Below are 27,825 nucleotides of genomic sequence, written 5' to 3'. Positions count from 1 at the left end.
CGGGATGAGGACATCGTGAACTCCTCCAGAGGGGAGCTTATGGTAAGCAGTTGCTGCAGGAGTCTATGGAGCTGCTGGCGGTGGCAACTGGATCGATGTGCATGCATGTGCAGAGACAATAGGCCTACTTAATGACAGTAATATTACATTCATCATTATTTGTGTTTCATATTAAGTATATGCCTGGTCAATAATAATACAACTAATACAATCAAAATAAATAAATAATACAAATGTTTTTAGAAACACGTTAATTCTACGAGTGTCTATGCGCACGTACAGTGCGCAGCAAGCAATGATTGACCACAGTGTATTGTGTTGTAATAAACTATAAATTCATGCTTCGCTTCCGTCTTAGCCCAGCTTAGCAGACAATGGCCGATGGTGTACGTGTACTGAATGCAGTGCTGTGGGCCCCGTCGCTGCCAAAACGTCTCCAAGGTCCAAAAAAAAAAGCACTTTGTATCCCACCCCCAGTTTTTCTCTGTCCAGCGTTCATTCACTATGATGCGAGCTTAGTTGCAGGAGGTTCTCCATACCAGGTCCCCTCTGCATGCCTTTAAACTTTCTAATGAAATCCCCAAACTCTTTTTGACAAACATTATTTTTTTCGCTCTGGGGGTCCAGAGGGCTTTCGACACATTAAGACGCGTTTCTATTGCAAAGAAAACTTCAGGTATGTCAGATCTTTTAATTAAATTAAATGTGTTGCACCTGCAACACTCATTTCTTGTGTCTGTTTTGCAGAGCTATTTGTTTGGATAAATTTGCATTGTTGTGAAAAGTTTTGCAAATGTTGTTGAACTTGACAAGATTGCAGTTTATGGCATGGGAGATGTGATTGGTTTAACAAGTACCTTTTCCTTCTGTGAAGAATATGGAGCCCAGTTCCACAGAGGGAGGAGCTGAAGAGACGCTCCTTAAAAATCAACCACCAGGTCTTGTAAGTGCTGATATTAGATAGAAAACATATCATTTTATAATAATTGTATAATCACGTTATTCACTGAAGCAGATGCAGCAATTAAGTCATCTTTCCCACGAACAATGGAGTTGATCGATTTCTGATAAGCCCAGTTATTATATAGTCAATAATCAAGTGGTTTTATTGGCACAAGACTCAAAGCTAATAACATCATTTTAAACATTTAACAGCAGATTCCTTTAAAAGCCAAATTCTCCCAAATGAAGTGACTTTTTGGTGACACTTTCAAGCGTCCTGTGACTCCTCTGGAATCAGTGTGTCCTGGCTTGTGGATGCTGAGAGTCAGTGAGTAACATCTGGCTGTCAGAGTGACCCTCCAGCTCAGCTGTCTGCAGCTGCTGCTCCAAGCAGGAGGGTCCACTCAGAGGAGGTCAGCTCTCCCAACGAGTGCCAGAGAGGTCACCAGCGGGTTTATAATTTGCAGAAACAGGGGACAGGACCATCAGTGCGATGTTCATTAATATGCAGAGCACTCTCTGGCAGTTTATATCGTCTGTCATACTCGGATCAGAAGGCATGCCATTTTTTTCCGCCAGCGATTTTAAAAGAAAATAGGTTGACTGCAGAACTTAGCAGTTAAGAATATGTGTGGTGAGGGCTTTTTCTCTCCTTCTTCTTTCAACCAGCCTCACAAAGTGATACTCAAACATGGCCAGGAGTTGGAGGAAGAGCAGGAGGAGTTGGCCGAGCACCAGCCTCTAGAGCAGGAAGACCTGAACTTTGAGAGATGGAAGCGCAGGCCGTTACCCGAGAGGACACTCCACCAGAAAATAGTCGACATTAAGACATACTTGTGGAATGCAGAGACCCGCGAATTCATGGGTCGCTCTGGGAAGAGCTGGAGTGAGTTGACGATTAAGACAAGTTCTATGTTGTTGGGATATGAGGGGGGAACGTATGGATTAATGCAAAAGTACTTCATTTTTTATTGCATGTGTCCAATGTATCCAATTATTACATATCTAATGTCTAATGCTTTAAAGTTTAGCAGACACAGTGATTGAATGTCTTTAAAAGATTGTTTATGGGGTTAGAAATGTCTCTCAGTCCAGTGACTCGGCTCACTGTGCTGCGAGTGTGTGTGTGTGTCCTTATGCTCAATGTTTACATAGGTGCATGGACAATTCAGAGTGGCCCGACAAAAACAGACTGCCTGGGGACGCGTCCCCAGCGGGAGCTCACTGTCCCGGGCCTCGCATTGGCCAGGAATCACATTCCTCTACATCTTACCATGCTCTCCACAGCCTCTTTCCCAAACCCTTGGTGACCTTATTGCTGACCTTTACATGCTTCAGGCCCCTCATATGCAGTTAAACACGTAGAGATGCTCTTCACTTTTCTTTTCTTTTTAATCTCTAGAGCATACTGCCAAATTGAGCTTTGGTGCAGGCCAAATTTATTTGGCAGACGCGACAAAGTGGACGAGTTTGTTGAGTCAATGATGATGGAGCAGCCTCTTGGTATTCCAGGGTAGTACTATGTGACGCCGTTGAGCCCCTCCCTCAGCTTTACTGTACACAATAGCCAACATGATCCCACTGAGTGTTGAGAGAATATCCAAGGAAAGTGTGTGTTACTTGCATGAGCTGACATGCTGGATCCTTGGGCAGAGCTCAGAGCTTATTTCAGCTACAAAACCAGTGTGCACACTTGTGGAGGAGTGGGGCCCATGTGTCTCATGAAGAAAGCCTCTGAGTTGAAGTCTGTGCTGTGTGTCCTGTGAGACGAGTGTGTAACAGGGGACACAATACCAGAGTGGGGTGATTGGGGCTCCTTGGAGCTGGCCGGGCCTCTATGGCTGCAAAAGACCTTCACTACGATGGCAACCGGAGGTTCACTGTGTTCCTGAGTGAAAGGACAGCTGGGAGAATTCTCACTGAGCTCAAACAGAAAGGCCTTTGTGGCTCCGAGGATGCAAGGCTGGCTGCAGCTAGTCCCCTGTGAAATTGCCCGCACAGCAAAAGCCATTTAATTTAGGGCACGTTTGGCTTGATTAGTTGCTGATGGACTGGTAATTGAAAATTGTTCTTGGGCTTTCTTTGTTACAGAGTTCTCACACTAGCTCACTATTGTACATTTTATACCAAAGCTACTAGTTATTTAGAGTTATTTGCAAGTCCAAACATGAGGGCACGACAGGGCTTTTGTATGAGTAAACAAATTAGTGACCGTCCTGATCAAAGACAGTAGCTGGAGTCCAGACAGACAACACAGTCTGAGCAAAAGAGGAAATGAATGGGTCATTGTCCTTCTCCGCTCATATCTGTCTGTTATGCAAGCCACCTTTGTGCAAATACTGAATCAGAAATATTCACCCTAATAGCTCTTTTTTCACTCCTCTTTCAGGCCTCATCCTTCTCTTCTACGCTGTACTTTATTTGTTTCTCGCAGCCATGTTTGGTGGCTGTATGTTTTGCCTCATGTGGTCTATTAGTCCCTACCATCCAACCTTCAATGATAGAGTGATGCCACCAGGTAAATAAAACCCCAAACTCAAATCACTCCACTGCATCCTTTGCTGTCCCTTTCCTCTCGTCTCTCTGCTCCACTGTCCTTCAGTCTCCTGCTTCTACTTGAGTCTCAGCACAGTTGACTGTCTCTGGGTCTCCACTGGCAGGTATGACGATGGCCCCAATCCTAGAAGGCCACGAGATCACCTTCAACGCCTCAAGTCGCAAGTCCTGGAAGATGTACGCCAAGTCTATGGATGAATATCTGAAACGTGAGTCTGTGGTGATTGTGTGTGTGAGGGGGGGGGGGGGGGTTTGACGGCAAAGTTGAGGGGGTCAAATGAGGTTGTTGAATTTGTTTAAAATCAAGCGGGCATGTAACGAGTTAATCCTCATCTTCACTACCTTTGTCCCCTTTTTCCATTTGATTCTTGCAGGGCATGCTGGGAAGGGAAGCCTCTTTGTGGGCAGAGTGCAGCCATTCAATTCGTTCTTTTTTTTCTCACCCTGCTTTTGTTTAGCTTCCTTAATCAGAGGCCTGAGTCTGGCAGGGTATTGCTGTTGCAAGGGTTTATTTATGCCCTCCTCCCCCCCCCCCCCCCCCCCCCCCCCCCCCCCCCCCCCCCTGCCTGCCTTTTGCTCCCTGCTCTCCATTTTCAGCGTATAACGATGGCCCTCAGCAGAAGAAGAATATTCATTGCTCACAGGGCAGATACTTCATGCAGGACGACTTGGAGGAGAGCGCAGAGCGGAAATCGTGTGAGTTCAGGAGGTCCTGGTTGGGGGACTGTTCGGGGCTGCAGGACCCCAACTATGGCTATTCTCAGGGAAGGCCATGCATCCTCCTTCGGATGAACAGGGTAAGACGAGCATTAGTCACCAAAACCCGTACAACAGTTTGCTTTTAAAAGTACAAACGAAAGAGAGAGGGACATAAAACCGCAGGAACACAGTGTGTTACCGGACTGTTGAAGCTCATGATTTTCTCATTGAGTGACATCTTGTGGCCATTTCAGGGGATGGATGAACACACATAAAAACCACTTGTGCACTACTTTTTGAATTTTGAATGGTAGCTTATGCAGAATCACATTCTCATTTTATTTTTAGACAGAATTAAAACCTTTGCATGTAATTTTTATTATTTATGTATAAAGACATTCTCTTGCTGGAGTTGGAGGTGGATAGTGTACAAAGGAATATGAGAGACTGACCACACACTGACATTTACAAACTACCAACATTTTTAGTTATGCAAAGTTTTGACCTACAAAGTCTTTCTCAGGCAAACATCCACAAGGGTTCAGTTTGAAGGCATGTTGAACAAAAAAAATGTAGAACCAAAATAGGCGTTGAAGAGAACTTTGTCTTACTTTTCAATAGATTCTTGGTTACTTACCTGGCCAGGGCAAACCAGTAAACGTGACTTGTGGAGTTAAGGTACACTCATCATCAACACACTCTTATATCAATCGAATATGTAACATTATCAAAGCGATAAGCAACATGTCTGAAAACGTAAAAAACACAACTTCTTGCTCTTTCAGAGAGGACCTACAGACACCTTGGGAGAAATCCAATTTTTCCCGAAAAGCTTTTTTGACCTGAATTACTATCCATACTATGGGAAGCTCAGACACGTGAGTGAGAGTTTCATCTTTGTGGATAGAATATCCACAATTTGAATCAAATATGAAATAACATCTGTTGTGTCACTTGTGTCTCAGACAAACTACTCTGCGCCGGTGGTGGCTGTGCGCTTCATGTCAGTGCAGTACGACACTCACATCCAAGTACAATGCAAGCTGAATGGAAAGGGCATCATCAACGATTCCCCCACTGACCGCCACCTGGGCAGTGTGACCTTCTCCTTCGATATCGGAGCGTAAGGCGAAGATATCGCTGCCAGCAGGATGCTCCTGTGACAACGAGGCAGGAAAATGTACAAGAAAAAAATATGTTGAACCATTATTTTCCCATGAAATATATAGTTTCCCTCTCCTCATCTTTTACTTAAATATCCACATCTTTTGCTGTGAAACAAATTCCTCAAGAAGTAGATGTTTACTCTTGTGTTTCTGTTGTATCTTTGTACCCTGAGCGTGCTACCGGCACCTGCACCCACAACAAACAGTGCTGAGCACAGGACAAGTGTCATAGAGTGAGTTACAATTCCTGATATTTTGTAATGATTAGCAAGATTAATCAAACTAAATGACGCTCTGCCCAATAGTTAGAATTTCTGGCTATGCAAATCCAATTGTGACTTAAAACATTACTAGGCAATTATAAATATTGGTATATCAGGTTAGATCATGGTTTTGTGAGCACAGTTTTGTGTGACAATGTGTACTAATTTGTTTTGAATTATATTTTTCAAACATGTATATTGTAAGAATTATCTATCATGCAAACACTGAAAGCAGGACTTGTACTGTACTTACACAGTAAACAAAAAAGACATAGTAAATGACTGCAAATACACTATTACTATATTTTTGTTGAATAGAGCAGTATTATACATTTATGATAAAGCATCACAAGCCACTTCTTGCATTCTTTTGTAAAAACATTTGCTTTTTAAAATGAAATACTACACAAGACTGATCAATAAAGAGACATACTGTACTGTGAAATAGTTTGCAAAAGGTCTGTACCATTTAAAAAATAACTGTTTTGTGATAGTATTAATCTCTGTCTGAACTTTGCTACTAAACATGGTATCAATGTTGTATTTATTCCTATTATAGATCTTATAATAAATACAATATTCTGGTATGTACTGTAAGTTGTCTTCCACATCAACTTTTACAACGCTTGTAACACATCTAAACTCTTTGACTTTCAGTAAAACTTGACATTCTTTTGCAGGTAAACACATTTGAAAATCCAGTCTTTCACCAATTATATAACCTTGAACTGATGACATGTTGCATAAGTCTGTCACTGAAAATTATACATTTCAAACGGCATAAAGGTTAAATACAATATATTTTAATATCCTCTATATTTATGATTGGTGTTGATGTTTTTGTGACTGGAGTTTGACTGTTTATTTATGAGAGGTCTAACAGATTACTTGAGGCTTAACAGAGGGAACATATAGCTCATGTCTCTTCCATAACTTATAAAACATGAAATATATCTTTAATGGTTGTAAAAAAGCAAAGAATCTACAGCCATGCGGGCTGCAGTGGGGATTTGAGCTAAATGCTAAGTTAGCTTATTAGCTACTGTGAAAGTCATTAGTCATTGCATATATATGGTGATGATGATGATGACTTCAATTGTAAAGTACAAGGTTGTTATAAGTAATCTTGAGGGGGACATGCTGGGGCAGCAAGTGCATATTTACTTAAGTTGTGGTAAAAGGAAGAGTTACGACACTTGTTAACTCTTCTAACATGAGTTTTATAATGGCAGGATAAATAAAACAAATATTTAAAGGACACCCAACAACAAGGAAAGAAAGCTAATGCCAACAAAAGACAGATTAACGGTTCATTAAATTGTATAAACTAGACTTGAGCCTTCATCAACTGGTGTGACCTCTGTGTAAAATTGCAGAACTGCCTGAATGCCTGTGATAGCTGGAGTGAGTCATACCTCTGGTTATAAAAAGTTGAACAGGCATTATGAGTAATCCCAGCAGTTCAGTGGGGCCGCATGAGCGTTTAGTTTAGAACCGTTGACCTTTGAATTCAGTCACAAGACTCACAAGCTTCTGGAAACTTCACACTAAAAGTAGAGCGGTTAAAAGAATGACAGTGATACGAAACAAGAACGAAACTTTATTTAATTTGTTCCCCACTTAAACAAGCTCATCATATCACATTCTTCCTCAGATGGAGACAAGCTTCAAGCGAGCAACTCAGAGGTGCACAACAGAAAGGCACGAAACTGTCGGAGGGGAGGATCGGATGAACCGAACCGAGGGTCGTGTAAATGAAATGCTGGGACTTAAATATTACCGGCAATTTATTGTAGTATCACGTGAAGGGTAGTCTCGGGAGAAATTAATGTACATGCAACCAAATTTGATTCCTGGTGACATAATTATTAAACCTTTGAGAGAACAAGGGTACAACACTATCATCGATTCACCAAACACTTAAATGTAAAGTGTACATTTCAACTTCATGACGGTTAGGGAAACACGAAACATTCCCCAAAAAACAAAGATAACCTGGTCCCGATGCTGGTAAAGTGTCGTAGTTAGTTTCCCTTTCGTCAAACTACAATTTACTGACAAAGTGCAAAAGGGAGTGTTTCCTTTAGGCATAATTTATGTTACATGAAGGTTAATACAACGCAATAACATTGGCGCGTGGGATGGAACAGTGGAGCTTGCTCGTTACATTCACGTCATCAAAAATCAATGTCAGTCATTCTATACAAGAGAGTAATTTACACATATACTATTATACAGCACGGAAAGCGAGAGGGGAAAAGGCCTCTCTGGGCAGGGAGGAGGGAGGAGGTGGGCGGCTTCTCACAGCCATGAATTTAATTTTCAAAACATGCAATCTACAATCAAATGATGCAATATTGATCATAAATGTTATGCTACTCGATTTAGTCATTGGCATTAAAGCAAAAACAAAAGGATACATTTGGAAACGTGTACGAGAAATAAGCTAAAGGTTATTTTTAGGCAAACATTAATGGGGGGGAAATTTGGGATGCTTTCGATGCATTGACAGGCAGGGAAGGTGTTTGAGAGCCGTGAGGGTTGAAAAGGGAGCGAGAGGCGGGAGCAGCGAGGTTGGATTATACAGACTGGTAGCCAGTACGACTCTTCCTCCGACCAATCAGGTAAGAGATAAGCACAAGGATGATTAGGAAGCTGAGCGCCACGCCCACTGCAATGGGCACCAAAAAGCTCAAATCAGAGTCCAGGAAGCATTCTTCAGCTGACAGACAGACAGAAAGAGAGACAGACAGACAGCAGGTTAGTGGTTTTAGTCAGCAGGAAACATTACCTAGAGAGGGATTTGGGATGTATAGTCCACACAGGGTTAGAGTAAAGAGGAAGAGCAGAACCTACAGAAAGTTTGAGATCAGAGGAAAGGGTTATCAAATATTCCAGACGCAAAAAGGAAAATCACTCAAGTGAATGTGACTTATTGGTGTTTGTGAACATTAACATTAATGCAGTATGAGTAAATAACATTCTTAAAGAAAGTCAAACAGACTAGTCAAGAAGCAAATTGCTTCTCTTGCTTGAAGTCAGTTCAATAGATTTTTCTGCAGCATCTCAAACACCCCAAACGTGTTCTTTATATTATCATAACTTTATCCATTCAGTCAAATAAAACAAAATTGAAAGGTCTAGAAGAGCGGTTTCATCAAATTATTTCACGTCATTTAAGACTTTAGCATATGAATCCAGTAGAAACCATTGCATTCTTACACTACTGGCTTTGTACGTATGAAACAAATAAGATATAACATGTTCATCTATGAGCTTTAGGCCGTTTCAAGTCATTTTGCTAAGCTAACCGGCTACAGCTTCATAATTAAGGAGTGGTTCCAATTTTCTTGCACATTTCCCAAAATATAAAATTAGTATGGGCACGAAACACTACATGGAAATGTCAATACAACACAATTGTTTGTCAAAATGTAGCAATACACTGACTATCATTTGAAGAGCGTTAAGAGCTAAACGAGGGAAGGTTAATTATAAAGACTCGTAGGTGGAGCCCATGTTTCTCTTTCTCCCGATGAAGTAGGCCAGCAGAACGATAAGAATGAGAACAAGCAGGGAAACTCCGACAGCTACGGGAACAATGAAGCTCTCCGCATCAGACTGGCAATCCTCAGCTAGACGGGGTGAAGAGAGCAGAGAGGTGAATGTCTTAGAGAAGAAGTAAAATATTAATGGTTAAAGGCATGAACGGCTGAAAGAAAGGCGTAGCCTGCTTACTGACTTTAAGAACCCCCCCAAGTATTTAAAGCAGCAACAGTTTTGAACAAGAATAAACATTTACTCGGGTGTCCAGGGCAGAAACAAATTTTTTATTTCCATCAATCTTAAAAGGCTAAAAAGCTCCACAGTCTGTCAGACAATTTGAAATCCAACGTATTATAGCAAACAGTGTGAGTGAATGGAGACAAAATCCTCACTATTCACACAACACTCAAGTTAATTTATCTTGATCAAGATGGTCTTGCAGCACACATTCCCTTTAATGAATTGTGTGTGCAATGTTCTCAAACAGTGAAGGGAAACCAAACTAAAAGGTTTCTGACGCGTCTGAGCGAGTTATTGAATGAAAAAAAGAGAAATGTATCATTAAGCAAGGCACAGCCGTCATGATGATAAACCTGTTAAAATGATTTATTGAGAACAAAGGAAATTAAGGTTGAGAAAAAGAAAAACATCTATAGCAGTGCTGCAAAACCCATCTTTAGAATTAAGGTAACTGAGATTGTACAAAGCTGAAATATACAAGAACGCAACAATTATAAGCAAAAAATAAAGCTCATATTTGAACTATTTATCAACACATGCAAAATATCCTGGGAAAGCCAATTCTTTACGCAACTTAATTAAAAATGCAACTATCTCTACTCATATTCAATGTAGTTTGCTGCCTGCTTGTCTCCAGTCTTGAATAGTAACAAGGATAATAGTACACAACAACAATTAAGCAACAATACACAGCAACTACTGTGTGCAACATTGGTTTCTATTAATACAGAAATACACTTTCTGGGGCTCGACTCCATCCCTGATACTGAGTAACTCTAACCTGCACTATTTACCTGACTTAAAAGCCTCCTGCTTTCGGCTTACTTCATGAAAACAGTTTGGTCTGTTTCACATAAATGATTGTTTCTTTTGCTTTTCAGCAATTTTGTAACCAAAATCTAACGACGTGTTTGGGATTGTTTGTTCTTTACCAGCACTGTTGAACAAACACGGATCAAAACACAGAAGATGAGCTTTTAAAAAAAGGAGTGTTTTTGTGTGCTTTATTTCTGAGAGCTAGATGAGAACATCAATAACACTCAAACATTATGGAACATGCCAAGTGAGCGTTGGAGATGCTGGTAGGGAGACGTTTTGGTTGGGACAGAGCCCGGCTTGTCCCACCGTTTCTAGTCTTTGTGCGAAGCTCAACTGTCTCCGGCCTGAAGATTCATATCGAACTGAATATTCAGATCAAACTCTCAGTAAGAAAGCAAATAACTGGAGACAAAATGTCAAACTATTGTATTAAATTCTACGTGAATAAATACTTTCGGACATTTTTCGTTAGTTTCTCGTTCGTTCATGTTCATACAACGTTGCCAGGGGCTTTAACGCCCCCTGGTCCAGCTGCAGCCCTCTTCAGCTCAGGCCAAGCCCACGCACAGGGGAGACAATGTGACAACAGTCTCAACATAATGCTGCGCCTTAGTGCATTTATATGTAAATATCCTCATTAAAAAGGAATATCTACTGAACCAAACTCTCCCTTTTCTAAACCTAATGCCAAAACTGGTTGTGAGAAAAGAACAGTTGATGTTGGTCTGATTTATTCTCTGCGTGTGCATATGTAAGAGACCTTTTGACATTGTACAGCAGGAAAGGCACAGGTGTGATTAATGACACTAACGATGTACCGGTACATCTAAATGTAAATGAGACCTCGTTAATGTCCTTTGTTACACCTGGACTTACTGCGCGAATCTATTTATTTATATAACAACAAACACTTTGATGTCATATTGTAAATAGGATTTGAGCCACATAATCAGGACAATGACTCCAATGTTTCTCCTGCTCTACAGGGGAAAACATGGGCTAAAAGCACTACTTTCATCTTTGTGACTTGCCCCAAGAAAGAAAGAAAGATAATTATTGTTTTTTTATAATGTAAATAATTATGTGGATGAACAGTCAAACCATAATGAAAATGTAAAAATTAAAATGTGCACAAAGATTAAACAGTGACAAGTGGAAACAAAAAAGGGAATGTCTGCAGAGCAAGTGCAGGATCCTACAGCAACTGATTTAAATTGAATCACATCTCCTGCTAAGAATGAAAGTGGCTTTTGTACAGTGTACTGTACATGTGAATAAACTCTATATATTGTATTGAAAGTCACCTTTCATGTGATTATGATTACTTAAATGAAAAAAAAGGTTGTGTGGATGTTGCACTTGCTCATTAACCAAAAAACACAATGAAAAAAAAAAAAGGGAAGACATCCCGGAAACAAAAAAAAGAAACATTGGGGGAAGACAAGTTTGGTCCTTGACAAAAACACCAAACCCTCCATCTTTACATACGGGTTTAATCCTTATTATAGTATCATTACAAACTATTGAGGAAATTGCTATTAAAAAATGCTCCTTGAGCATTTCATGTCTCATAATGACCAGTAAATTCAATAATGCATTTTTTTCCAGAGACTTTAGTTTAGATTTTGGCTCTTGATGATGTTTTTCAAGTGATTTGCCAATTAAACAATTGCACATGAAACCCAAGGACCAGGCTTGGAAACCCTGTGATATTGATAGAAAACTGGATTTAAAGGGTCTGATATCCAACATAAGTCTTTCTTCGACCAATCACGTAAGCGATCACTACAATGAGAATCAAGCCAGCCAGAGCAGCGCCAACAATGATTGGGATTAAGATGTTGGTGTCATCCAGTGAACATTCATGGGCTGCAGATAAAAAGAGAGTTATGTCAACAGGTGGAACAGTGATTTTCTGATTAACAACAGCAGGACGGCAGATTATTTGCCATCTGCTGTGCCAAAACAATAACACATAACACTGCTCAATTGAATGGACATGAATAGCATGATAGCTGATGGTCGACGCACTTAGTACCAATGAAGACATGCTGCAGGAGGTAATCTGTGAGTGAATTTGCAAGTGATCATGAAGATGTACATTAGCCTTGCATGGACTTGATTAGAAATACGATTGTCTCTTCCTAGGATTCTAACCAGTGGTTAAACACTGGGGGTCAGGACTCCTCAAGGAGTCCCAAGCAAAAAATCTGAAGGGGGTCACAAAATAATATCTATTGTTTTAGTTATTTTTGAAATACTATATACGTTTCACAATTCTCCATAATTCAATTAGACTTTCCACAGGTACAATTTAATTTTGATTGTATGTTTTTTTAATATTGTGGTGATGCTAAAGATACGCTTTCCATATTGTGGACCGTGAAGTTTCCAAGTAAACAAACCAGGCCGTTGTTAGACTATCGAGTCTTGAGTCGTAGATCAACAGATCATCTAATTATTCTCTAAAAAGGTGGGAGGGCTTCATGGTATCCAGTGTGCTATAACCACCATATCTGTTTTTGGACTGCAGTACACTAAGGACATACAGTCATTGTAACAACAATAACTTATTTCACCAGTAAATTGGGAACAAACCAAAAGATGACAGAAGTGTACTTTACAACACCAGCTTGAGTATCCTCAGCTGCAAAAAGCCACCAGTAAGCAACGCTGTGTCATCTTTCAGGTATTGGAGCGCGCATGTAGGCAATTTCATTGGTCGCAGTCGAATGCTAAATTTGATCAATTGCTGATTTAGAATCGAAAGAAATCGTGACACCCCTCGTTGAGGACCGCTAATTTTAAATGTGTATAATGAAAACACGTCCCATTGTTTGTTAGTATCATTTGAAGTAAAACAGCACTACTTATTACTAAGGCTGGGTGGCACCAGTCTGTGACTTCTATTTCAGCTCCAAAACAAATCATGTCAGCGCTAACGATGTGTAGTGCAAAGTTTAATACTAAATGGTGAATTGCGCATTATCTTTTATTTTTAAAATTAACCACTCTTCACATCTCTGTGTAAACCAAAAAGTGATGTAAATTGTGGTAACTTACAATCTTATCATATAAACACTCGTTTATACTGTGAGATCATTTTAAACTTGTGACCTTAAATGTTTTTTGTTTCCTTTGGGAAATTCAATTGCATTCAAAACATTGTTTGATAATATTATCGGACAAGAAATAAACTTTCAACTAAGTAAAACTGTGCTGGAACAAAACAACAATATGATCCATTTTGTTGCTTCAAACACAACAAAGATCATTTTACTCATGACAGCCTCCGGTGTCTCCAGAAAATGTTATCAGTCTGTTTTAAGAGACTTTAAAGTATAACATACCTGTACTGAAACTACTCTTCGTGACTCCAAAAGGTTGTACTTGAAGGTCGAAGGTGTAGAGGGTGAGCTGGCTGGTGATGGTGTAGTTCTGCTCCTTGTTGCACATGTAGGAGCTGCCGACAGTCGCCTCCCACAGACTCAGGTTGGTGTTCACTTCAGAAAACTCCACACCTTGAAAGAAACGCAAATATAAAAGAAAAAACTTGATATTAGCTTGCTTCTCAGTGCTGTTCCTGGTCGTCTTTGTGGTAGATATGATTATTCTAATCACCAGAGCTCGTCTTTCCGGTGATGTTCAGAGCATGTAGGTGGAATTTCTTTGTGTCCTGTCAAGACAGGAAAAAAAGAAACACAAAAACTGTATAAAAATGTCTTTTTTTTTTACAAATGAACCCCCACATCCATAATACAAATATTTCCATTGTCTTTTTTCAGGGACAAGAACATTTCACATGTGTGTTGCATCCTGTCTACGTGATGTCATCAAATATCTTATTTTATCCACGCAAAGATATTCAATTCATTATCATATGATAATAAGGAAAACTGAAACACACACAAACACACACACGCACGTTATAATTATCCTAAAATCCAAACGCCATCCTTTAAACACTGAGAAAATGTAACGATGGAGGTTCATCAAACTTACATTGGCGAAAGTGAGAGCGATTGTCATTGAGCTGGACGTCAACACCAGCTGACTGGTGTTGACTCCGCATGAGCCAGAGACTGTTGTCCCGTTGGGCTCAAAGTTCATCTTGGGACATTAAAAGGAAGAGAAGAGAATAAAATCAGCAAAAACACGATGGAAGATCATCCGTTTATAATCTGCAAAACAAGATTGCAACATTTTAATTCTGCGTTTATGAACATACCTCATCTGTCTTGACCTTGATCCGCAGGCCAAAGTTGGCCATCAGACAGGCTGTGCTGTTTTCATCAGACTTGATGCTGTACTTCCCAGCTGTGGGTGTGGGGAGGGTGGGGGTCGGGGTGGTGGTCGGAGGAAGGGCAGTGGAAGAGTTTGTGACAGGGCTAGGAGTGGTGGGATTAGTGGTAGGGGCAACTGGGGTCGTGGGTATGTCAGCAGCACAATAAGTAACTGTGGGAGAGAACAAACAATGAATGTAACGAGAACAGGCAAGAAATATTCCAGGTAGGATCAGATGTGACGCCGTGTTCGCACTTACTGTTTTCACTTATGCTGTTGTTCCTGACAAAAGCCTGTATGAGCACTTTCCACAGCGTCTGATTGACTCCGTCCGCCTCTAGCGTCTCTTTACTATTGCATGAGTAGCAGGTGTCCACGCCTACGTCTGTGATTTGAGGCTTCACAGTGACAGTTGTGGTGTCTAAAAGAATTTCCAAAACACGTCAACATCAGTAAAAGGCCTTTCATCCAAATGTGTTTTTGTTTGCACTTGTGAGGTGTAGAAGTTACCATTAACTACAGAATTGGGGAAGACATTTGCGTCACTGAGGTTGTAGGTAAAGGTGATGGTGTCAGCCTGGTACATTTTTCCATTGACGGTAAAGTTCAAGCTCCAGGAGCATCCTTCACCAAAATTGAGCTTCAACGTTGAGCTTGTGTTATCACAAGTACTTCCATTTGTTGTGACTTCACTGGGAAGTTCAAAATTCACTGTTGCACTCTAAAAAAAGAGCAGAGTGTAAACTTATTAAACGTCATTATACAAGTATGATGTAAAACTGTGTACAAGATACTTTCATAGACCTCAAGAAAGAAAACAAAAATAGCAGTTTTAGTTCCTGGAGCAGATACACTGACCCTGAACAGAGAATTGTTTCAAGTCATGCAAAAGCCTCTGCCATACTTTATTGTTCTTCTAATGTGCTTGACAAAAACAATAACTAACACATGCTTAACTATAAAGAGGAGAGTAAATATATCAAATTACATTTGCATTACCAATATTATAATAGGCCACGGTCTAATATGACAGATCCATTATTTATAAACACTGAGGAGAAAATGTCTAAAAATGTCAATACGTCATTTCCCCTTTCCATGATGACATTGTTTCCCACAACAGTTGTAAGATAGTGTTAATGTGTTTTATTACTGTGACAACTGGGTTTTAGTTATCGGATTTACTCTTAGTCTGCCTGATAAGAGCAGAGATGCTTTGCTATGTTGGTAAACTAATATCATAAGGATATGTGTAGCCTGATGTACTAATATACCAAACACAGTCAGTCATATTGGAGGTTCTTGTGACCAGACACTCACCTTATTGCTAGCTACTTCATAGGAGACTGAGAAGTTGACCATCAGATTGGCATAGAGGCATGTGTTGTTGTTGTTGTCTTTGACAGTCACCTCAGTGCCTTGTGACAGCTGGACCGCTGAAAAAGAAAAAGTAAAATGACTATTATCCCTTTTATAATTAATTATTAGTCCAGTTGGAAATGATTAGATTCCTGTCTTCACAAAAAAAACTGTAGTCGCAAAAAGTGGAAACTCATCTACAGATTAAGGCTAAATCCACACAAATATGAAAACGAAAACAATCCAATTCCACACTCGCGTTTCCGCATCGACCAACCACAGAGTCAGTACCTCCAAACTCCAGCTGACGATGGATAGTCTCCACAGCCAATGCCAAATAGTGAAAAACAACTTGGATCAGGTAATTTTGTGAACAAAAATGGGACAAATGTTGACGCAAGATCTTAATGCAATGAGAAAAAAAACTAGCCCCATGCTGTAAAAGGATAACAATCTGTGAATTAAAAACTGGAAATATCATTGTTTACCTGTGTAGTCTAAGTGTAGTGAATTTAAGAGTCATTTCTGATGTACACAACAAAATCACATGACCCCAGGTTCACTGCACATGAAAACACTCATGTAATATTCTAAAGGACAGTACACTCCTAAAATAAAAATGCAGCCATAAAACAAAGCCATGTACCTTTCTACAGCCTTTGAGAAGTTGTTTACAATTAACAGAAGCATGGCCAAGGTCCATTCAGCTTTACAATATGTGGTTTGTCATCAACTTAACAGCCGGCTGCTACAATCGCATTATTTATTTTACAAAGCACTCAATTTAAACTCACACAGATGTTTGTAATCTTACTATAAAAAAATATGTACACATATTTCGTTACATTTAAATCACAATTTGTGATCCTGTTTAAGGGAGCACCATTTCTTGTTGACGACCGACAAAATGCATGATGTGAACTTAATGAGTCACAACATGTGGTGAAACACCACATCTGTCAGCAATTGAGAACAGAAACATCAAGGAAAACGACGGAACTATAAGCTAAATAAAACATGTCAAACTAACGTCGGTTAACACAGTGGATCAAGTAACAGCTAGCATGGATGTAACGTTGGTATCAACAGAAGACTTGACATCGGACTCTTTATTTAAAACGTTCATCTGAAATAAAAGTAATGGTGGTTTCTGTGTTTTGGAGTCATAATATATACATTTAGTGAAACGACCGTTGTACAGTTGTTAACTAGGCTAGGTTAGCTAGTTTGTTAACTAGCTAGCTACGTCGCAGAACGTTAGCTCAACAGAACGTCTGTGTGTTCCGGTGTCACGTGCTAACCGGCGCTAACAGACTGTAAGCTCCAAACGTCGATAAACGTTAATGATTACGAGTCTACCAGGAAATAAATTGTGAAGGCGTTTTATTATCTTGACAAACTGCGGTTCAGTTCTCGTTTTAAACCGTGGTGCGTGTGTGTGTTTGTGTGTGGCTAACGTTGTTTAGACTCGGTTTCATCATCAACTCAAACTTGAGTTGCAAAACAAGTGTTATCTAATGAGTTAATATAACATTAACCAACATGCTGAGGCAGTGCGACCGTAAAGCTTTACAGTTACCGGTTCTTAAACGCTGGCCTGCAAGATACATAACAAGGAGGAAAATGTAGCTTCTTGAGCTGCGTATGGCGACTTAACGGGGTTCGTGCTGAATGTTGTTGACGTAGGTAACAATTGGTAATCAAGCTTCAAGAGCTAGTTAATCATCAAGACTCAAACGAACAAGGCCTGTCATGTAAAATGACCCCAGACCACAGCTAGCTACGTCTGAACAATTAACTTAGCTAGCTAACTTAGTTAACTAAACACCGTGTTTAATACTCCTTCAGAGCAGCAGTTAGCCCGAGCCCAGCAGCACCAGGCCCGTTGCGTCCCACAAGTTTATCGTTAATCGCGTCACTTCACAGATACAGATTTTTTTTATTTTATTTAAATTTAAATTTAAAGACGAATTGAGCTGATGATACATACCGATTACAAAGCCGAGGCAAAAAAACAACTGAAGCATATCGATACATGGTCGCTCGATATGTTTTGGAGTGTCAGCTACAGGAGAGACGATGAATAAACCCGTTCGTAACGCTCAGTCAGCGGTGTTTGGTCCGGAGCTCAGCCGACTGTACCAGGAAATGGAAGTCATATGACAGGGACGGTCTCAAACCAGGAGGTGGGCTCTCGCCCTTTTAAAGTTCATTATTGTACTGTATGCATTTTTCTTTTTTAGGCTCACGAGAACGTCAATGTTTTAGGGCTTCTTGATAGCTTCAGACGAAAAAAATAAAATAAAAATAATACTAAGGGGCTGCTTTTACACTAGACAGTGATGTATGATGGAAATCTATAATAAGGAAAAAAAGAAAAACCTGATTGAAACAGTTGTTTTAATCTGATGCAACACATCTAACAGACTGCATATAAACAATGGCATGTATAATCAATCAATCATATTTTCCCTCATGTGTTGAGGCAATCCACTCCTATCACCCCCATGTTTCATCAAGGCTGCAAGCCCCACAGGGAGACATACAAAAAATATAGTGTGTATGTGGCATGACACCAGGGAAGATGGGGCCTCTGATGCCATTGTGCTTTTAGTATACTTTCTAAGGGTTAACAAAAAAACCTAAAAGCAGTTGACTGTCAGATGAGATCATTTAAAATGTCACTTTGTGAAGTATGTACAAAAACGTACAAAGACGGAACAAATGAGAAACTTAAATGCATACTCCTGTCCAACTGAGTGTTTTAGCAGCTTGAGTTCACCCTATAACAAAAGAAGTGCTCCTTTTTTTTAGCATAAACTCTGCTTTGAATGCTTTGTATGTTCATGGTCACGGCTTTATCAGACTTTAATGCGGGTTCACGCATTTGACACCAATCTTCCCCAAATTGTTAATTCCCTACTATGAATGTTAGTCCAACAGTCCAGACTTGACACTGACTGAAGAAACAAGCATCAGTTACATTTTTGATCCTTTTTCTCTCTCCATTTAGAGCTTTGTTAAGTGTCAGCAATAAAATGACAAAAAGTGACTTGAAGAGCATGTTGATTTAACTATGGACAAAGAAGAATCTAAGTTTGAAAATAAATATTTTTCCTCTCCATTTAAAAAAAAGAAGAAAAAAAAGACAGCGCAAACAGAACAACATCATTGTGTCTTCTTTGTGTGTCCACGGCAGCCCGACTCTCTCAGAGGGACTGAGAACTATGGGACAATATTCTCTTTTTCGATGGGCATGCAGTCCACAGGATCACAAGACCCCTGACAAAAAATCCTGTGGAGCAGTATCCATTCACTTGTCGGTCGCTGGGTTGAAGATGATAATGGTTAACATCCATTGGAGCAAAATATTTAGAGACCGATCACCTCAGCCTGAATGGACCATCTCTTTTTTTCAGTCACTTTTTGTTTCTCTAAGCCACGTAGTTTGTACTGGTTGGGGTTCTCCTTGTCACGCTCCATATAGTCCCGGTCAATAAGAGACTCTATCCTCTTCTTCAAGTCAGCAGGCTGCAAGGGAAGAGGATAGAGAGGAGGCAGAGGTTAACACATGAGGCACATGTCAGGTTATTTTTATACTTTGAGGTGAGTGTCGATCACAGTGAAAAGCAGATTCATGCCATGTCAAATTCCCAGGGTACTCTGTCCAAGTTACAAGGCGTAACTTACTAAACCTAACTTACCGAGTCTTTTTTTAATACAAGACAATTTAGATCTTATCCTGATAAAATCCACTTTTATTCAACACCGACAGTACGGTCAGCTAATGGGAGGCGGTAGCATGTTGGTTATAAAATAACACACAAACTTTCAGATTCATTAATGTAGATTTCATACAATATGGCATTGCAGGATGCAGATATTGACGTAGTTGTCGCCCTATAAGTAACAAGAAATAGCATTATCGAAATTCAAAATATATGTCAAAGTAAATTTAGACACGGTGTCTCTAAAGTTTGATAATTTGTCCACCACACAAACTGAAAACCTAACACTTTAAAATGTCCCCGCTAAGTACATATTGTGCTCAAAATTCTTAAGGATTTAGTAAACTATTAAATATCCATATTGACACTAAAAAAAAAACGGTATTTATAATCCTTAAATGTGGTCTCTACTAATCATCTGGTGTAAATGTTGATCTGCTCCATAATGGAAACAGAGATGAAGCAAACACAGAAAACAGATTTTGATGGAGACTTGGAATATAAATCCCACATATAACATCAATGAAATAAAGCAGTTCCGTGTTGTGTTGTGTTAATCACCTTGACGGGGAATTTGAGCGGTTGTACACTTCAGACATCAAGAGATTATGGCTCAGAGTCTTCCTCATCTTCATGATCCGCACGATGGCAGCATCAATCTGATACTGACGATCCTGAAAGACCCTTTCTGTGGTACTGGCTTGCTCCTCCACCTGCGAGAACATTTTAAACATTCAAAATAATTCACCGAAAACCTTTGTGCGAGGAAACTGCTGCAAGATAATAGTATACCGTCTCTTTCATCTGGATCTGGTTGATTTTGATCCTGAAGAGCTTGTGTTTGAAGTCGTCATTGCAAGAAAACTTGTCCCCGTCCTCCACATCTTTGCTTTTTGGGATTTTGGTGAGGACGCGTGCTTTTCCACAAGCTAGTGACTGCAGAGTCCGGCGTAGTTCACTCTCCTCTGTGAACCAAACAGACACACAGTGTTTTAGATCAGTGGTGCTGCTAAATGAGTGCTTGACAATCAGAGTTTTCTTCACCAAAGTTCTGCCTACCAAACCTTGATGTAATCACACAAACCTATTCCTGTTGCCAGTTTGATCTCCTCCAGGGTGAACTCCTCGCCTTCGTTAAACATCAGCAGCACAAGTGTTTGGAAGAGTGACACCTGCAGCTCTTTCTTGCCCTTTTGTAACAATAAAAACCCACATAATAAATCAAAGAAAACATTTAACATTGTGCTGTATTCAGTGGAAACACTCCAGAGCATTCTCCTCGTAGTCACCTCTTTATATTCCGCTTTTAGGACACAATGGCCAAGTGTCGATTGCCACTGCAGCTTCCTGCCGCTGTGTTTGCCCAGGTAGAAGGTCTTGAAGATCTCCTGCAGTCGCACCATCTGGACGAAGATAGCAGAGGCGTTACAAAGCAACACTCAGCATATTTATTACATGGCAGGTTATAAAAACGGCATGCTCACAAATTATTTCTAATATATATATATATATATATATATATATATATATATATATATATATATATATATATATATATATATATATACATACATATATACATATATACACATATACACATATACACATATACACACACACACACACACACACACACACACACACAGCACTAACCTCAGGAGGCATGTGCACTTCCATCGGGACATATGTTGGCCAGTAGCCCATCGTCAGGATGTTCACGGTCAGCTCAATGTTACCAGGAAGGTTTTGGCACTGCATATGCTACAGAAATGCAAATGACACACATGTGATATTCATGTGATATTTCATTATTTTGCTTAAGGTTATCTGTTTTGCCGGTTTAGGTGTCAGCGAGATGAGGAAATATGATCCATGAAGCACAGTCTGATTAATACATCCACAAGTTTGAAGGCTTTTTTGAGTCACAGTGGTTTGTAATAATATGGGGAGGGATTTAAAACTCTGGAAACTCCCCTTTCCTTGTTTGTAACGATGGTAAACTTATGAGTGGAAATAAGTGATGTCAGTAATCTACTAGGGAGATATGAAAGATTAATCTAATTTAAAATAATGTATGTTAACATAAACATTCCCTTGTCCCAGCTGAAGATTTGCAGCAGTTTTTTTTCTACAGTTGATTGGACACCGGGGGCTCCTGGAAATTGCAATGTACCTTTTTTTAACATTTCTGAGCAAAATAAATGCAACAAGTAAGCTATTGATCAAGATTATAATTGACAGAATATTCAATAATGAAAACAATATTTAGTTGCATCCCTAATAACTATTCAATAGCCACCCGTTGCCAGATGGTGCCCTCTGTATCAACTGTGTCAACCCAGAGGAAACATTAAAATGAACAAGGGAGCTGCATTTTTCACGTTGTGCTTCTTCTGTCTGTGTGAAAACTAAAACAGCCGAACACATAATCTCTATGCGTCAAAAATAAAATAAAAATTAATCTTCTTATCGATTTAACCTCATGTTGATGTTCTGACCTGTTTGAACTGCACCATGATGTCTTTAGAAAGCTCCATATCCTTGAACATCCCCTCCAGTTTGCTGGTGAACGCTGCTCCACATTCTGAGGAAACACCAAAAGTTAATGTATATTCAGGTTGGGGTTGTCCCAATATAGTGGTATTGTCAATGAGAGTGATATTTAAGAAAATTACATATTGATATCATACACATATGATAATATTGTGTAAACAATCCAGCGACTAATAATGTACACTTCTTTCCCTTATTGCTTTTTGTACAGAAATGGTTGCAGACTATCTCTCCTACTCCCCACACTATTTTTAATTTGCCAAAAAAAGAAAAGTTAAAAAGTTGTTTTATCATTAATTTCTTATTTTGGCCATCGCAATACAATCTGATATCGTGACCATATTCAGGGTCAATATTCCCTTTCTGTGATTTATTTCAGTGTTTAAAAAGAGAAGAGACACTTTCAAGCATTAAACTCACCATGTTTCAGCTTTGACAACATCGATTTTTCAGCATCCACAGAGGCGCTTTTTCCAACCAGCAACCTCTTGGCCAGATCCTTTTTGTAAAAGGCCTCAAAAACATCTTTTCCTAAAATGACAACACATTATATATTAATATATATATATATATATATATATATATATATATATTAAGAACAGAGAGAGGGGGGGGGGGGTAAACCGAAAGCAATGCGATAGTAAATATTACCATAGATTGAATCTAAAGATTATCATGATCTTATCCAGCATCTTCTCCAGTTCTTCATCTGTTGCTTCTTTGTTTCCTGCCCGTAGCTTTGAATCCACATGTTTTGCTGTAAATGAAAGTATATTTATGGCACATTGTGATTAGTTGCACTTTTACATTTGCTGACGGTGCAGCAGTTATGAATGAGGGAAAATGCTCCTGACCTATGAGCTCTGCGGGTTTATTTGGCCGTTTGTTGATGAACGTTGCGAAAGCCTCCTTCATGCGTTGACAAACTTCTCGTTCTTCATGAAGCAGGCGTCGATGACGTGATCCACCTTGTCCTTGAAGTCCAGCAACTCTTGCACCATTGTTTTGTCTTTCTCTGGATTGATTACGATTGTGCTTCCAAAAGCCTAGTTTGTCAAGACATACAAAAACAACTGTTAGCAACACGAATATGCAAAACGCTCAGCACCTTCATCATGCATCATCTTCAGAACGCTGACGCCGTCATACCTTTATGTACTCTATCCAGTGCTGCAGGAGAACCTGAACGCCACCTCGCACTCGACTGAAGAGCTGATAGAGAAGAGACAGATCCTGAATTCTGTTCTCGTCCAGCAGGTGAGTCAGCCCTGGAAGATCCCGACGACAGACAGTCAGAGGTCAGAATTCAAGCTGCTTTTATCTCAAGACTTGAGTAAGTAGTCAGGCAGGCGGCATATTTAGATAGCCGATACATTCTAGACACGTACTTACTGCTGTAAACTCATGTATAAGTATTTAATGTTGTGTACCTTTTTGCAGAGTAGCTGTGAGATGTTCACCCAGCAACTGCTTCTCCACGGTAGCAATGAGCGGTTTTCTGAGCGGGAAAAAGTAAATACAAAACTCAGGTTACAATGTTAAACAGCAAACAGCAAGCTACAGTCGATCACTCACTGTGTGCTCTGGTCTAAATATGTGATGACTCTGTCGGCCTCCTCCTCTAATCGCTTGCTGACATGATGGAGATATTCTGGTACCTACAGAAAAAAAATGAGGTAAAGCATATTGTGATCTCTTAATATCAACTACTTATATAATATACCGTTGAGCTGCCAACAACTAAAACAACGCCAGAGCTTTTTCTCCAATAGAGCTGAATTTGTAATAACCCTGGTTAAACAGTACTTCACAGAGCAGCAATTTAAAATAGACAACAATAAAATCAAATGAGGAACTTATAGATAATGAAAGACATTGTCAGAACCATCAAATAGATGAAACATATTCCTAAAAAAATTAATATAGGAGGCAATTTAAGTAAAATCATACGGATAAAACTCAGGATGAATTTAGGGTTAGCGACACCAAAATCCCCACGGTCACAGTAAGATACATCATACACTCAGCTGCCTATTTGTCAGGTCCACATTACTACAAGTTAGTTGTATGCATTAATATTAAAGTAGCATGTTAAACGGCCTATCTTTGACCACGTCGTCACTGAAATAAGAAACACAGTTGGCCCAGAGTATGAGTATAAATCACCTCTCTCTCCTGCATCAGCCTCTGTCCCTCTGCAGCATACAGACGATTGGTTTCTTCCAAAAAGCGTTGCTCAAAGGAGTCCTGATAAATCTGTCGGGGACCGAGAGAACGCAGGTTTGAAAACAGCTACACCAGGACTGTTATTAAAGAAATAATTAAATGGTCCATGGTCGGTTACCTGCAGGTCAGAGAGCATGCTCAGCAGGCTCCTCAGGAGACTGCGGTCTATCGCCTCCCCGTTTCGCTCCCTCTCAATGAGCAGCAGAATCCCGTCGATGGTTTTACTCTGGACTTTAAGGTCACTGATGATGTAGAACCTGAACAGCTCCAAACCCATGTCCCTGCAGACCACAGCAACTTGTTCAAACACTCGCTTTAAAAAACAGAAACCGGCCTCACGCTACTGCAGAACAGCTGACATCAGGGTTCACTCACCAGATTGATGGCAGCATTGAATTTTGTAAAACATAGGTGCGGTCCAAAAACAAAAATATACTCCGAACCATGATCTGTGAAACAATGACAAACAATCACATTGAGGAAGCAGCACTGATGGATGTTGTGATTCTTTTTTTGTGATTCCACACACGAAGATCAGTTTACAAAGTCAGTCAGTCTGTGTAAACAGTTTGTTGAGGTCTTTCAGTGGCAATACTAAAATCAGTGGAATAACCATTTAAACATGAAAATTGAATAACAAACAAATCGCATGGAAAGGGGGGTTGTGTTTACACTTTCAAAGAATGTGACAACGACCACTTGACATACCATTTGTCTGCAGTGATCTTGCCAGCACGTGTCAATTTTCTTTAGGAAAAGCACACTGTCCAGGGCATCCGTGGGAACAACATTAAGGAAAAAGAGCTTCATTGCAACTGGACTGTGGGATAAACAATGAGCTTAACAGAAGGAAGTAACGATCCAGATAGAAATTGACGATGAGAAGAAACTGTAAAGGATATTCTCTGAATTGATTAATTTGTGCCTTGATGTGGTCTTCACACGCGGCCCTCAGCTGTTTGTAAAGCTTGGCAGATATCTTATGGGAGCACAAGTTCTCGACAGCCTGCAGGGACAAAAGTAAGTGTCAGAAGGGACATTTTTTCTATCTCAATGAGCTTCCTCTGGGACGTCAACAGGTCTGTACTGATACCTGATAGAGCTCCTCTAGATTGTACTTGATTGAAGTGCTGTTCTGTATGGCCTCCACCGCCTCCTTCAGCTTCTGCCATGTCTCCTGCGTGTAGTTCTCAGGCAGTTTGGGCTTTTCTGTGTGCAGAACAAAGAACAGAAACAGTTGTGAAAAGACTGTAAACATAAATCAGGTAAACAAACAGCCTGAACGATAAATAGTGGACCTCGTTGGACCACGATGCTGCTGTGTAACCGGTGCCATTTTAAAACGTGCCTTTATGACTTTCTAAAGTACAGCTGGATGATAGTGAAATCTAATATCGTGTGTTATTAGACTTGATATTGCCTGAGATTTTTCAAATCTTGCTAAATTAGATATAATATAAGAATATCATGTATTAGTGTCACAGCAGGGACATTTGTAAAGATAATGGTTCTCAGTTTTACTGGTTATAAATTATGCCCAATTATTTGTGTCAAACAACTTACTTAGTTATTAATCATTAATTTTTGACTACTAAAGCTGAGACACTATGACATCACAAGATCAAATCTTCACAATACGACTTGGATCAACAATAATATTCAATAATCCCCGAGCCTCTTTATAGTCGTATTAGCAACTCCTAAAAAGGATTTTCTGAACTTTCTTTTGGACCGTTTGAGTTGTTGAAAGCGCCTCGACGTAATTAACTGATCATTTATCAGACACATTTAACGTATCTTCTGACTGCACTGTGATGTTAGAAGCCTTCATTGTTCGTCCGAATCATCTCAGCTCATCATATGTTAGGATGTAAAATGGACCTGCAGCCTCCAGGACTAAGACACCGAGCAGTGAGCCTGCCACAGGACTCGCAGCTTTAACTCTCATCACTGGACGCCGTGAAGCTTGACCCACATCATCCACCACACTGCCGGCTACCTTTGAAGTTCTTGATGACTAGTTTCTTGGCCGCTCCGGGTTTACTGTTGGAGAAGATGCCGGAGCCCGCGGGCTTCGTCAGCCCGTTCGCGTGGTGCCCCGCGCCACCGGGCAGGAACGCGGCTTTGCTTTTGTTATTGGAGCACGAAGCGGCGGCGGCGGCAGCTGCCTCCTCGGCCATTTTCACATCCAGTCCAATGAAATCCACCGAATCCTCAAACCTCAACTTCTTCTGGATGTGCAGCGCGGTGGGAGACGAGGAGGAAGAGGAAGAGGAGGAAGAAGAGGAAGAATTCAGGGTCTTGGGAGGCGAAGAAGAGATCGTGTCAGCGGTGTCTTCCCTCTCTGAACCGTTTATTTTCCTCTTCTTCGGAGATGTGATGTTACCGCTGTCGGGTTTGACATCAGTAGCCGCGGGTCTAGCCTCCTGGGTTGGCGGTGGTGGGGGGTTAGGGGAAGATAAACCTGTTGGAAACATGAAAAAACGGGAATACTAATTCTTAACAGCCAGTCTTTAGATCCGAAACTTCCAGACTCGCCGGGAGATGAGCTCAGTGTCCGGGAGCTTTTTGACGGTGTCTATCTGAACGCGGACAGGTTCTCCCCAGGCTTTTATCCGGTGCGAAACAGATAATAAAGTGTGAACCACACAGATCCACTTGGACCTAGCCTTGTCTCTTTCTTGTTATTGCTGGCAGGAGAAGAAAGATGGTTGGCTATTGCTTCCTCCTTTCGCCTCTCGTGTCCCACCGCGTTGTGCAGTCGTTTCAGCGCGAGCGGTTAGCTTAAGCGGCCGATAGCGATAATTATTTACAGAATAAACGTGGCTACAGCGAGAAATAGGCTCACATGTTACTAAAACAGCCGTTGGTAAACACGGGGGGGAAATAGCTCATAAAATCTCGTCGGTGACCCCACCGGAAGTACTTTGTACAAAAAGTACTTTTTGCCCAAGCGTGTTTTTTTAAATTTTAAACCAACTACAGTGTTGTTACGTGCTGCGGCCACCAGGTGGCGCCATGCAAACGCCATGGACAGATGTCATTGTTTTATGGTCATCGATTCACTAAACTTGAATGGAATAAAGGAAATTGCCCAGTTAGATATGAATGGGAATTTCCTCTCTTGTGAATATTTTCTGGTTTACACAGTAAAACTGAAATATAGTTACAGATTATTAAAGAGAGAGTGTGCTTCATAAAACTGCTTCTGGTATTGTTTCATGCATTATCACTTTACATTTATTTACACTACCTGTGTATATTTTATTTACACTATTTGTATTTATTATTGCACTATACTGTATGTTTGTATCTGGTCTTGTATCATATTCTGCATTTGTTTTTGTACATTGTTGTTTTGTTTTGCACTTGTACCAAGAAAACACAATTGTGTTTCTCTATGTTCTGCATTGCACTGCATATAGTGTAATTTATCCTTTCTCT

At 40.2% G+C, this 27,825-nt stretch overlaps 3 protein-coding genes across 4 annotated transcripts; 1 reads left to right on the top strand and 2 right to left on the bottom strand.

Annotated features, from left to right (window-relative positions):
- The first annotated feature begins 18 nt into the window (after window positions 1-18).
- On the top strand, window positions 19-5,395 carry atp1b4 (ATPase Na+/K+ transporting subunit beta 4). Its single transcript, XM_034543740.1, has 9 exons — window positions 19-42; window positions 875-943; window positions 1,612-1,828; window positions 3,332-3,460; window positions 3,603-3,707; window positions 4,096-4,295; window positions 4,819-4,875; window positions 4,983-5,075; window positions 5,163-5,395. The coding sequence occupies exons 1-9, from the start codon at window positions 40-42 to the stop codon at window positions 5,322-5,324; spliced, it is 1,035 nt and encodes a 344-aa protein (XP_034399631.1). The 5' UTR covers window positions 19-39; the 3' UTR covers window positions 5,325-5,395.
- A 1,817-nt stretch (window positions 5,396-7,212) lies between these two features.
- Window positions 7,213-18,037, bottom strand: lamp2 (lysosomal-associated membrane protein 2). 2 transcript variants are annotated; one of them, XM_034542725.1, is made up of 9 exons: window positions 17,865-18,037; window positions 15,836-15,951; window positions 15,026-15,236; window positions 14,775-14,936; window positions 14,460-14,686; window positions 14,234-14,341; window positions 13,853-13,907; window positions 13,582-13,752; window positions 7,213-9,261 (listed from the first exon to the last, which is right to left on the bottom strand). In XM_034542725.1, exons 1-9 carry the CDS (start codon window positions 17,899-17,901, stop codon window positions 9,119-9,121), a joined length of 1,230 nt encoding a protein of 409 aa, XP_034398616.1. In that variant the 5' UTR covers window positions 17,902-18,037; the 3' UTR covers window positions 7,213-9,118. The 2 variants fall into 2 exon arrangements, with proteins under 2 accessions (XP_034398616.1, XP_034398617.1); XM_034542726.1 differs by having other exon boundaries at window positions 7,506-12,100; window positions 17,865-18,036.
- A 223-nt stretch (window positions 18,038-18,260) lies between these two features.
- Window positions 18,261-27,298, bottom strand: cul4b (cullin 4B). The gene is given in 22 exon segments (XM_034542724.1): window positions 18,261-19,405; window positions 20,164-20,315; window positions 20,395-20,567; window positions 20,687-20,792; window positions 20,892-21,005; window positions 21,256-21,363; window positions 22,101-22,186; window positions 22,576-22,686; window positions 22,807-22,912; window positions 23,010-23,072; window positions 23,075-23,201; window positions 23,305-23,423; window positions 23,586-23,653; window positions 23,731-23,813; window positions 24,322-24,411; window positions 24,500-24,662; window positions 24,757-24,830; window positions 25,090-25,159; window positions 25,284-25,387; window positions 25,475-25,590; window positions 26,381-26,681; window positions 26,768-27,298. Coding segments are annotated over 15 exon segments (1,518 nt in total). The 5' UTR covers window positions 26,786-27,298; the 3' UTR covers window positions 18,261-19,405; window positions 20,164-20,315; window positions 20,395-20,567; window positions 20,687-20,792; window positions 20,892-21,005; window positions 21,256-21,363; window positions 22,101-22,186; window positions 22,576-22,670.
- Window positions 27,299-27,825: the final 527 nt, after the last annotated feature.

This window comes from Cyclopterus lumpus, chromosome 10 (genome assembly GCF_009769545.1).
Source record: "Cyclopterus lumpus isolate fCycLum1 chromosome 10, fCycLum1.pri, whole genome shotgun sequence".
NCBI lineage: Eukaryota > Metazoa > Chordata > Actinopteri > Perciformes > Cyclopteridae > Cyclopterus > Cyclopterus lumpus.
This window is presented reverse-complemented; position numbering and strand designations above follow the sequence as displayed.